General features: G+C 44.0%; 1 protein-coding gene across 1 annotated transcript in view; it reads right to left on the bottom strand.

Annotated features, from left to right (window-relative positions):
- Positions 1-12,660, bottom strand: part of LOC132817270 (receptor tyrosine-protein kinase erbB-4-like) — a 956,628-nt gene that overhangs the window by 328,484 nt on the left and 615,484 nt on the right. The window contains exon 5 of the mRNA XM_060827652.1: positions 6,153-6,218. Within this exon, the coding sequence (XP_060683635.1) occupies positions 6,153-6,218 (66 nt within the window). The remainder of the gene's footprint in view (positions 1-6,152; positions 6,219-12,660) is intronic.

The raw sequence follows: 12,660 nt of genomic DNA, 5'->3' as shown, positions 1-12,660 counted from the left end.
ATTGTATTACAAACCCCTCGCCCCCCCCAACCACACACACACACCAAACCCACCCACACCCCCATAGTCAGAGGGAAATTGAGAAACATGTAAGAAGATCTCAGCTATCTGTAAGAATAATAAGATGGTTATGGTAGGGGATTTTAACTTTCCAAGCAGAGACTGGGACTGCCATAGTGTTAAGGGTTTAGATGGAGAGGAATTTGTTAAGTGTGTACAAGACAATTTTCTGATTCAGTATGTGGATGTACCTACAAGAGAAGGTGCGAAACTTGACCTACTCTTGGGAAATAAGGCAGAACAGGTGACTGAGGTGTCAGTGGGGGAGCACTTTGGGGCCAGTGACCATAATTCTATTAGTTTTAAAATAATGATGGAAAAGGATAGACCAGATCTAAAAGTTGAAGTTCTAAATGGGAGAAAGGCCAATTTTGATAGTATTCGGCAAGAACTTTCAAAGTCTGATTGGGGGCAGATGTTCGCAGGCAAAGGGACGGCTGGAAAATAGGAAGCCTTCAGAAATGAGATAACGAGAATCCAGAAAAAATATAATTCTGTTAGGGTGGGTGAAAGGAAACGCTGGTAGGTATCAGGAATGCTGGATGACTAAAGAAATTGAGGGTTTGGTTAAGAAAAAGAAGGAAGCATATGTCAGGTATAGACAGGATAGATCGAGTGAATCCTTAGAAGAGTATAAACGTAGTAGGAGTATACTTCAGAGGGAAATCAGAAGGACAAAAAAGGAACATGAGATAACTTTAGCTAATAGAGTTAAGGAGAATCCAAAGGTATTTTACAAATACATTAAGGAGAAAAGGGTACTTAGGGAGAGAATAGGGGCCCTCAAAGATCAGCAAGGCGGCCTATGTGTGGAGCTGCAGAAAATTGGGGAGATACTAAACGAATATTTTGCATCAGTATTTACTGTGGAAAAGGACATGAAAGATATGGATCGTCAGGAAGTGGATGGTGACATCTTGAAAAATGTCCATATGACAGAGGTGGAAGTGCTAGATGTCTTGAAATGCATAAAAGTGGATAAATCCCCAGGACTTGATCAGGTGTACCCAAGAACTCTGTGGGAAGCTAGAGAAGTGATTGCTGGGCCTCTTGCTGAGATATTTGCATCATCGAAAGTCACAGGTGAGGTGCCTAAAGACTGCAGGTTGGCTAATGTGGCGCCACTGTTTAAGAAGAGCGGTAAGAACAAGCCAGGGAACTATAGACCAGTGAGTTTGATGTCAGTGGTGGGCACATTGTTGGAGCGAATCCTGAGGGACAGGATGTACCTCTATTTGGAAAGGCAAGGACTGATTAGGGATAGTCAACATAGTTTTTGTGCATGGGAAATCATGTCTCGCAAACTTGATTGAGTTTTTTGAATAAGTAACAAAGAGGATTGATTAGGGCAGAGCAGTAGATATGATCTATATGGACTTCAGTAAGGCATTCAACAAGGTTCCCCATGGGAGATTGGTTAGCAAGGTTAGATCTCATGAAATACAGGGAGAAGTAGCCATTTGGATATAGAACTAGCTCAAAGGTGGTGATGGAGGGTTGTTTTTCAGACTGGATGCCTGTGACCAGTGGAGTGCCACAATGATCGGTGCTGGGTCCACTACTTTTCATCATTTATATAAATGATTTGGATGTGAGCATTACAGGTATAGTTAGTAAGTAGGATGACACCAAATTTGGAGGTGTAGTGGACAGCAAAGAAGGATACCTCAGATTACAACAGGATCTTGACCAGAATGGGCCAATGGGCTGAGAAGTGGCAGATGGAGTTTCATTCAGATACATGAGAGGTGCTGCATTTTGGGAAAGCAAATCTTAGCACAACTTATACACTAAACCTCCTAGGGAGTGTTGCTGAACAAAGAGACCATCGAGTGCAGGTTCATAGCTCCTTGAAAGTGGAGTCGCAGGTAGATAGGGTAGTGAAAAAGGCGTTTGGTATGGTTTTCTTTATCGGTCAGAATATTGAGCACAGGAGTTGGGAGGTCGTGTTGCGGCTGTACAGGACATTGGTTAGGCCACTGTTGGAATATTGCATGCAATTCCAGTCTCCTTCCTATCGGAAAAAATGTTGTGAAACTTGAAAGGATTCAGAAAACATTGATAAGGATGTTGCCAGGGTTGGAGGTTTGAGTATAGGGAGAAGCTGAACAGGCTGGGGCTGTTTTCCCTGGAGCATCTGAGGTTGAGGGGTGATCTTATAGAGGTTTACAAAATTATGAGGGGCATGGATAGGGTAAATAGACAAAGTCTTTTCCCTGGGGTGGGGGAGTCCAGAACTAGAGGGCATAGGTTTAGAGAGGGGAAAGATATAAAAGAGAGCTAAGGGGCAACTTTTTCACACAGAGGGTGGTACGTGTATGGAATGAGCTGCCAGAGGATGTGATGGAGACTGGTACAATTGCAACATTTAAGAGGCAGTTGGATGAGTATATGTATAGGAAGGGTTTGGAGGGATATGGGCCGGGTGCTGGCAGGTGGGACTAGATTGGGTTGGGATATCTGGTCGGCATGGACGGGTTGGACCGAAGGGTCTGCTTCCGTGCTGTACATCACTATGAGTCCATGAATCTATGTGTTGGTGCAGAGGTGTGGTACGTTGATGTTTTGTTGCAATGTGGTGACGTTTGGAAGTGTGCAGGTAATTCCCCGTACATAACTGACTGCAATACTACTGTGGGGGTGGAGTGCAAGAGGTGGGAATACACTAAATCAGAAAGGGAAATCTTCAGGTAAAATCAGACTGCTTCACATCCAAGTAACAAAAGGAATTTGGGCGAACATGCCTGAGTGTAAAAAGTGAGGTCTGAAGATGCTGGAGATCAGAGCTGAAAATGTGTTGCTGGTTAAAGCACAGCAGGTTAGGCAGCATCCAAGGAACAGGAAATTCAACGTTTCAGGCACAAGCCCTTCTTCAGGAATGAGGAAAGTGTGTCCAGCAGGCTAAGATAAAAGGTAGGGAGGAGGGACTTGGGGGAGGGGCGATGGAGATGTGATAGGTGGAAGGAGGTCAAGGTGAGGGTGATAGGCTGTGGTGGGGGCGGAGAGGTCAGGAAGAAAATTGCAGGTTAGGAGGGCGGTGCTGAGTTCGAGGGAATTGACTGAGACAAGGTAGGGGAGGGGAAATGAAGAAACTGGAGAAATCTGAGTTCATCCCTTGTGGTTGAAGGGTTCCCAGGCGGAAGATGAGGCGCTCTTCCTCCAACCGTCGTGTTGTTATGTTCTGGCGATGGAGGAGTCCAAGGACCTGCATGTCCTCGGTGGAGTGGGAGGGGGAGTAAAAGTGTTGAGCCACGGGGTGGTTGGGTTGGTTGGTCCGGGCGTCCCAGAGGTGTTCCCTGAAGCGTTCCGCAAGTAGGCGGCCTGTCTCCCCAATATAGAGGAGGCCACATCGGGTGCAGCAGATGCAATAGATGATGTGTGTGGAGGTACAGGTGAATTTGTGGCGGATATGGAAGGATCCCTTGGGGCCTTGGAGAGAAGTAAGGGAGGAGGTGTGGGCGCAAGTTTTGCATTTCCTGCTGTTGCAGAGGAAGGTGCCGGGAGTGGAGGTTGGGTTGGTGGGGGGTGTGGACCTGACGAGGGAGTCACGAAGGGAGTGGTCTTTGCGGAACGCTGATAGGGGAGGGGAGGGAAATATATCCCTGGTGGTGGGGTCCGTTTGGAGGTGGTGGAAATGACGGCGGATGATAGGCTGTTTACGGAGGTTGGTGGGGTGGTAGGTGAGAACCAGTGGGGTTCTGTCCTAGTGGCGGTTGGAGGGGCGGGGCTCAAGGGCGGAGGAGCGGGAAGTGGAGGGGATGCGATCCTACCTGCAGTGAGGAATCGATGGCATTGGACTTGCTGTGTGAACAGACTGAGAAACTATATATGGTAATTGAACCTCACCACTTTCTTGAAGCATTTAACAGAACGTTATCTTCTGAACATGTGTGTGTGAAGGGGATTGGGACATATCGCATCCTGTTTCTATCTGGATAGCGCATCTGCTGAGATCTGTGCTTTCAGATGTAGGCTTCTGCTATAAATGATGTGTCTCCAGTCACACAGAAACCATCTCAGGTGATACCTGCCTGGAGCAGTTGCTGTCTCTCACCAGACAATGTCCTGGCAGAGCGGAACAAGCGCGGCTTTCGCTCGACACCATATTTTAAACCTGTTTCTTTACCCGGCTGACAGCGACCAGGATAGAATCCATCTACCAGGCCCCGCTGTCAAGGAAAGGCCGCCAGCATTCTCAAAGATCCATCCCACCCTGGCAATGTTCTTCTACAACCTCTACCATCGGGGAGAAGGTACAGAAGCCTGAACACATGCACCAGCCGGTTTGGAAATAGTTTTTAACTTACTGTTGTTAGAATACTGAATGGACTCACAAACTCTTAACATTCGCCTGTACCTGTGTTTTTGTTTTTGCTGCTGATACCTATTATTTACTTATCTATTTGACAACAAATTCAATTCAGTTCAATTCAATTCGACCAGCCTTTTCTCTGATTGACAGGCAGGCATGCGGTATTTGTGGATGGTGTCTTGGTTGAATGCCTCCTTTCCCAGCCAAATAATCCCCGAGTGTAAGCTGTGAGTTTAAGGGTTCCAGTGAGTGCAGAGGGAGCTTACATGCAGCAAGTATCTCCATGGTCCGGTTAAAAGAGGGGGAAAAGAACTGTGGATCAATTGACAGGGAACGCTCACCAAAAATCCTAATATCAGGACAGGGGAGGATGCAGTGGGGGGATAAATTTGCTTTTTCACCAATTTGATGTCAAATCAGCTTTCCCTGGCTTTGTCAGAGCAGTGCCGCAACTCATAAAGCAACACAAAGAGTGGAGGAATTCCTTTCTAACAAAGAGTGCAGAACAAATGAAGGGCAAATATTTGACACCGAAACCACCGCGTTAGCTGTCCTTCCATCCCTTGTGAAATGCTACGATTCCTGATGAAGGGCTTTTGCCCGAAATGTCGATTTTCCTGCTCCTCAGATGCTGCCTGACCTGCTGTGTTTTTCCAGCACCACTCTAACCTAGACTCTGATTTCCAGCATCTGCAGTACCCACTTCTGCCTGGGAGACAGCCAGGCAGATTGTACATGATTCAAATATGCTGAAGGTCTGCTTCACAATAAGATACGTCCAAGTAGTTTATATTTTTCAGACAAAACAGCCAAAAATTGAAATGTCCAGCCTGGTGATGTATATGTGCATGGATAGCCAGCACTAACTGAATTAAATCGACTATTTTAATAGATAAATTTAAAGTAAGCATCTTAAAATAATAAAATATACCTACCTCTCGTAAGAGAGCAGATAACGTACAGTTGCAACAAACACAGCCTTCACACACTAATGTAACAGTCATTTCCAAGATTCTATTTTTGGGTCATTAGTTAAATTCCTGCGTGTTATTTTAACAGTCACTGCACATCTCTAAGAGTCAGGGTCTTTTCAACTATTAGATCTACTGAAAAATGTTGCCCATTTGAGTGAATGCTAGGCTTGATTTGATTTCATTCATTTTGGCTAACCCAAGCTCTTTGAGAAAATAATTCATGAAATCCTTATACACACACACAATATCTACCTCTTATCACCCAGTCCTCACCACTTGTTCAGTGTTTAAATCAATTGAGGCTGCAGAACTAAAAATGGCAAATTACAAAGCACACTCTCAGAATATATAAAAAAATACTCAGCTGGTCAGTAGTAAGAAAAAAAACAGGGAACACAACCAGCAAAACTGAGTCACCGATCTGAAACATTAGCTCAGTTTTTCTCTCCAAGTTGCTCTCTGACTTGTCATTTCCACTCTCATTTCAGATTTGCAACATCGACAGTGTTTTGCATTTGGCCGAAAAAAGAGATTATTTGCTTTTGATAAAGTTCATTGTCAATGGGATGCATACATCTGACCGGTCAGTTTCGCTATACAGCATACAAATGTGTGTTAATCATTTCTGCCAAATGGTTGATTTTATGCGTTGGTTCAATTAAACTAAAGACTGTTCTTGCAATTGCATTTAACAAGAAATATTCAACCCGTGATTAAAAGTCAAGGGTGTATGATGAAAGGATATCCGTGGGCCCGTGAACTAAATGTTTCTTGGAAATATACGGTACTTCATTCAAGATACTCACGGGTCTGACACTGATCCTCCGATGGTCCCCAGCATCTGCCATTGCAAGACTTGTGGCATCTTCCACCTGTACACAGTAACCACAATTACGTCAAGTTAGTATAGCCTAATACTGGCCGACCTTACAACAGGGAAGACATTTCAAATTTGCCTTCGATTATTATTAATTCCCAGTGGCAGCATAGTTATGCTGCTGCCTCACAGTGCCAGGTTTGATTCCAGTCTTGGGTGACTATCTGTGTGGAGTTTGCACATTCTCCCAGTGTCTGCATGGGTTTCCTCCAGGTGCTTTGGTTCCCTCCCACAATCCAAAGATGTGCAGGTTAGGTGAATTTGCCATGCTAAATTACCCGTAGTGTTCAGGGATGTACAGGTTAGGTGCATTAGTCAGGGGTAAATATAGGCTTATAGGGTCTGGGTGGGTTACTCTTTGGATGGTCGGAGTGGACTCATTGGGCAGAACGGCCTGTTTCCACACTGTAGGAATTCTAGATAGGATGTGGATATTGCTGACAAGGTAAGTATTTACTGTCCATCTTAGAATCATAGAATCCCTACAGTGCAGATGGAGGCCACTCAACCCATCGAGTTCACACCATCCATCTGGAAAGCATCTCACCAAGACCCACCAGCCCCCAACCTTGTAAACCAGCATTTCCCATGGCTAATCCATCGGGCCTACACATCCCTGGAGAACATGGGACATTTTAGCATGACCAAGCTACCTAACCTGTACATTGTTTGGGCTGTGAGAGGGAAGCGAAGCATCCAAGGAGACACAAGGAGAATGTACAAACTGCACACAGATGGTCAACCAAGGTTAGAATTGAAGCCGGGTCTCTTGAGCTGTGAAGCTGCAGTGCTAACCGCTGTACCACCATGATCTTAACAGATCATACTTTGTTTCTGAGAAGATGGTATTGAACATTCTTCTTGAATAGAGGGTTTGCCTCACAATGCTTCTTATTGTCTTGATGCTATACAAAGGATAAAGCAGGAGAAAATGCTTTCAGACATGTTCATAAATGGAAATCTTACACAGGTCAGGAAAAAAAACTGAATAAGCTAAGGCTCTTTTCTCCAGAACAAAGGACTGAGAGAGATATATATAAAACTCTGAATAGATTGACAGATTAGATATCTGTAAGCAAGTCATTTCCACTTGAGGGACTCAACAACATTAATATAAGATAGTGACTAATAAATTCAATAAGGAATTTAGGAAAACCACCTTTAGCCAGAGAGTGGTTAGAATGTGGAACTCTCTACCTTTGGGAGTAGTTCAGCAAGTCATAATAATAGACTTGAAAAAATTTCAGATACACATTAGATTTTACGGTCGCAGGATGTCATTGATGTTTTACAGCCAATAAATATTATTGAAGGGTAGTCGTAGTTGTAATATAAAACAATGCAGCTAATTCTACACAGCAAGCTCCCACAAACAGCAAAATGACAAATGAGCAGGTAGTTTGCCTTTCGTGATTTTGCCAGAGGACTGAATACTGGGTAAGGGCACCAGGGATTACTCCCCTGCCCTTCTTTAAGATACCATCATGGGATCTTCCTGAGACAGCAAATGGAGCCTTTGTTTAACACTTCCACTGGGAGAAGTCACCTCCAGCTCCCCCAGCGCTCTCTGGAATTTAAGCCTAGATACATCCATGAAGCAATAGAAGGATAAGCGAGGCTGAATGGCCTCTGCACTATATAGTCTCTGTTATACTATGAACCATTTATTGATATCCTGATTACACAAAAGGTGCAAAATAAATACACATTATTTCCCTCATGTCTGCTTTTTTGGAATCTGTATTTTTTCCAAGTTGAAGATATCATGAAGGATCAAAGATTCTCCACACTACAGACAGTCTGTATGCAATGATTTTGTTTTTAAAATCCCAGCAAGAGATTAGCATCTGTATATCTGATCAGATCACACTCATTGATTTCCAACTGATTAACTTAATGTGGAGATTAACCCTGAACCACGTCCTCATGGAGCCTCGCAACATGTGTTTAAATGGTTTCGGAATCCAATAAAACCTCAATCGTTAAAAACCACAAGTAAACAGACTATGGCTCGCGATGTTACAGCATCTTTTGCAGAGCGGGACATTGGACGGTGGTTTAAAGGCAGGAACCCAAGGAGGTGACTGTCAGCAGGAAGAGGGACAGGAGCCTGTGATAAATCCTCATCATCGTTCTGAAACCCGGCATTGTTTGTCGGTAACTGCTCCGGAACATGTCGGAGCACGGCTTCAGTCATCCAAATAGGGCTTCAGGCAACGTGCTAACCAGTGCTGGAACATTTGCAGCATTTTTCTCTCTTGAATCTGTCGGTTGGATTTGGGATCTGATTCCACGGGCACACCAGCAGTCTGATGGCTCTCCTGAGTGTGGGAACTCTCTCTCAATCTGTATGCAAGGGCCCTGCACACACCAAGCAGTTGAAAACGTCTAGGCCGCTTAAGTCTGAATGGCAAGAGAGAGCCCCATCATTGCAAAATTTGTGGGGAGAGCAAACTGAGACGGATCTTCCCCTCGCTGCAAGGGCCATTACAACAAAGCGTTATATTGCTGAGAATTAGACACCTGACACAAACTGGAGTAGGGCCACTCGATATAATTCTGTTTTGCTTTACCTATTACAGTGCATTGCCAAAGAAAAATCCTTGGAAGAGCGACCTTACTAATGCAGCACCTCATTCAACCAGACGGTGTGGCAGGGTCTATATTGACTGGTTGCTTCCAGAATCAGGGGCTCGTGGTCTCTGAAATAAGAGGTGCTAAAGGACTGAAGCAAAGAGAACTGTTTTCAGGCAGGCAGGATAGCCCATGCAAGAAGAGAAAAAGAATGAGTGAAGAAATCCCCACCTCAGGGAGCTGCGGTTGTAGATCAAGTTTGAGATTGTTGAAGACCATGGGACTCTAGGGGCATGTGGTTTGGGCACAGAAATGGAGTTCTGAAAGATATTGTTAGAATCCCTGCAGTGTGGAAACAGGCCTTTCAGCCTAACAAGTCCACACCAACTCTCCGAAGAGTAGACCACCTATTACTCAACATTTACCCCTAATCTACACATCCCTGCATGCTATGGGGCAATTTAGCACGGCCAATTCACCTAACCTGCACATCTTTGGCTTGTAGGAGGAAACCGGAGCACCAGGAGGAAACCCACACAGACACGGGAAGAATGTGCAAACTCCACACAGACACAGTCGCCCGAGGATGGAATCGAACCCTGGGTCCCTGACGCTGTGAGGCAGCAGTGCTAACCGCTGAGCCACCATGCTGAAACAAAAGATCAGCCACGATTGTATTGAACAGTTTAACTGGCCATACATGCTACTCTGTACATTCTATCAACAGTGTTCATTGTTCTAGAAGCTGACTAAACTGGCTCGATTTCTTCTGTTGTCACAGGACAGGATGCACATCTATGGATTTACCAAAATCATTGGATAAAGGTTGTAAACGCTGACAAAAGCCAATCAACCAAACCTCAAATCATCATGTTGACGTGCAAAAGTAAACTCTCCTGTACTTTCTAGCAAGCTTTTTCTCAGCGATGATTTAACGCATTCTTTCAGTCTCCAAGCCTAAACAGCAGACGCGTAGCAATTGTTCCCAAGCAACACCCAGCTTGTAAATGTCCATCATCTTTAGGATGTATCAATAACAGTCTGTTCTTCAGAGTCTAATCTGTCTCACTTTTATACCAGGCCTCTGGGGAAAGAGCTCTGGGAGCCGGACTAATTAGCTAGCTCTTTCATAGAGCCAGAACAGACACAAAGGGCCGAATGGCCCCCTTCTGTGCTAAGCGATTCTTTGATTTGGATGTCTAGTTATGCCAGATAAAAGCAGGCCACAGGGGTTCAGTATTAAAAAGGTCACAGACCATCTATAGTGCATTTGCCTACCCTAGGACGCTCTTTTTCAGCTGTTGCTCACTGGAGAGGTTTGTAGAGATTTGTTCTCTTCAGGGTCATTCTTTTCCCCTCATTTCTCTAAGATGATATCTCAGTTGTTTGATGGGTTCAAAAGGTTACTGCTGTAATTACACATCTTGTCATGGGCCTTGTTTAAGTGTCACGTTGTTGCTGCATTAGAGTTCATTTGAGGTAATTATCTCTGCAAACTGCGGCAGGCTGGCATCGCCTGTGTATAATTTGCTGTCATTCCACACCATCTGTTTATTTGTACCATGCATGTATAAGTTGCTTGTTCAAAATCCATTTTAATGTACTTCACAGGAAACAAAGACATCTTCACTCACTCTTGTTCTCTTTTTGCATGGCCTCTCCTTCCGATGGTCACAAAATGAAAGTGGCAATAGTTTTAGTTGGTGGAATAAGGGATCTCAATCAAACCCACACAATGCATCACGAAGACTATGTTCAATATACTTAATTCTTTCCTTGTAAAACATTCCTTCTGCCTTTGCTGCTTTTCTTTCCTATCCCATGACTTGTAAATACAATAAGACCATTACAGACAGAGCAAAATTAGGGCATTCAACCCATCAAGTCTGCTCCATCATTTGATTATGGCTGACATGTTTCTCAATCCCATTCTCTTGCCTTCTCCCTGTAACCGTTGATCGCCTTATTGATCAAGAACTTATCTATCTCTATTTTAAATACGCCCAATGACTTGACCTCCATAGCCTTCTGCAGCATTAAGTTCCACAGATCCATCACCTGGCTGAAGAAATTCTTCCCCAACTCAGTTATAAAGGGATGTCCCTTCACTTTGAGGATGTGTCCTAGGGCCCTGGTCTCTCCTTACTAGTAGGAACATCTCCACATCCACTGCATCCAGGGCTCTCAGTATTTTGTAAGTTTCAATCAGATTCTCATTCATCCTTCTAAACTCTATCAAGTTCCCAACCACTCACATGTTTAAACTCTATGGAGTAGAAAAGCTTACTCAGATCTAATTGGTGTCCAATCCAATTTCTTGCCTTTCTGCGTTAGAAAAAAACCAAGAGTTCCTATTTTTATGATTTCAATCTATTCATACAGTTAATTGTTATGAAGTTGAAGTTGTGCACTGTACCTTTAAGAGAGAAAGTGAACACTAGCAAGCACCTGTCATGCGACTGACTAGCAGGAACAAAGTGTACTGGACAATTTGAAGATGCAACATTTGACTGTAAACAAGATACCGGAGTTGTTTTCACAGCAGTTCAAAGTTAACCAATCAGTTTAAATTATGCCCCAAGATACCAAAACTCAATCGAATTTGAATTTTACTGTTTTGACAACATCGAACCAATGAGATGGTCCAATGTTTGGGGTATAAACAGCAGGCATTTTGGACACTTATCAGGAGAAAGTGCACCACCTGCCATTATCAGACTGCCCGACAACACTTTCTGTCAAGCGTACATTTTTCATATGAAACATCATTGCAGCTGAAGACCGAAGGTGACCCAGGGAGATCTACAACAGAGGAAGATCAACACTGCAGACAACAGCCGCTGCTGGGTTTGAAAACATTATGTTGCTGTAAATTAAAAGGGGCTTTATTGGATCAGTAGATTGTTATAGTTGAAGTTGTGCACTGTACCTTTAAGAGAGATTTGTAGATAACAAATCTTCAAGAGAAAGGAGGCTTAGAGTTGCAAATAGTTGTTGTTTAATGTTCACTTTTACACTTAAAGATTAAATTGATATTTGTTTGATAAATAATGGAATTTGGGGAGTTCTCTGTCACTCGTACTTTAACTGATTATAAGGAGAGGCGAACTTTTTTGTGTGGGAGAAAGTGAGGACTACAGATGCCGGAGATCCGAGCTGAGAGTGTGGTGCTGGAAAAGCACAGCAGGCCAGGCAGTGTCCAAGGAGCAGAAGAATTGGCATTTTGAGCATAAGCCCTTCATCAGGAATGAGACTTATGAGCCAAGGGGGTTGAGAGAACTTTTCTGTGTGTTTGGTTTAATTAGCAGAGGTGTTTGCCATCATGTCGTAACACTATCTTAAGGACATGCATCAATACACACTAAACCCCCTCCAAAATCTTGACATGACACATTTCCTTGCCCTGCCCTATGCATTCAACTACATCTGCCATCTAACGCCCCATTCTGCCGGCCCATCCATGCCCTCTTCCACGTTTCCCCCACTCTTGACTGTTCTAATGCCAATATATCCAACATTGTTCTCTTAACCTCTCAGCACACATTCCCCCTAAGCTCCCAACCTTCCCCCCAAGCTCCCTACCATCTCACCCCAGCCCTGTCCACTTCTTCACTGTGGTGTACTGCGCAGACCATCTTTCCAGGTGACATAAAATCCTTGAACCTGACAATCTTCAGAGTTGTGAAACATTGGTCAAGTCGGACGATATTTTTCTACTCCACACTACACATCATTTTTTGTACAGAAACTTGTAAAAGCTTGCTTTCTTTGTGCATATATGGTGACCTTTAATACTTTACCCGTCTTCCTTAACAGACAGGTAGAGTTTGTGGAAATTTCTGGCTTAGCGCCTATTACAGCCT

Source organism: Hemiscyllium ocellatum, chromosome 7, assembly GCF_020745735.1.
Source record: "Hemiscyllium ocellatum isolate sHemOce1 chromosome 7, sHemOce1.pat.X.cur, whole genome shotgun sequence".
Lineage (NCBI taxonomy): Eukaryota > Metazoa > Chordata > Chondrichthyes > Orectolobiformes > Hemiscylliidae > Hemiscyllium > Hemiscyllium ocellatum.
The sequence above is the reverse complement of the archived record's forward strand: the minus strand, read 5'-3'. Positions and strand labels throughout refer to the sequence as shown.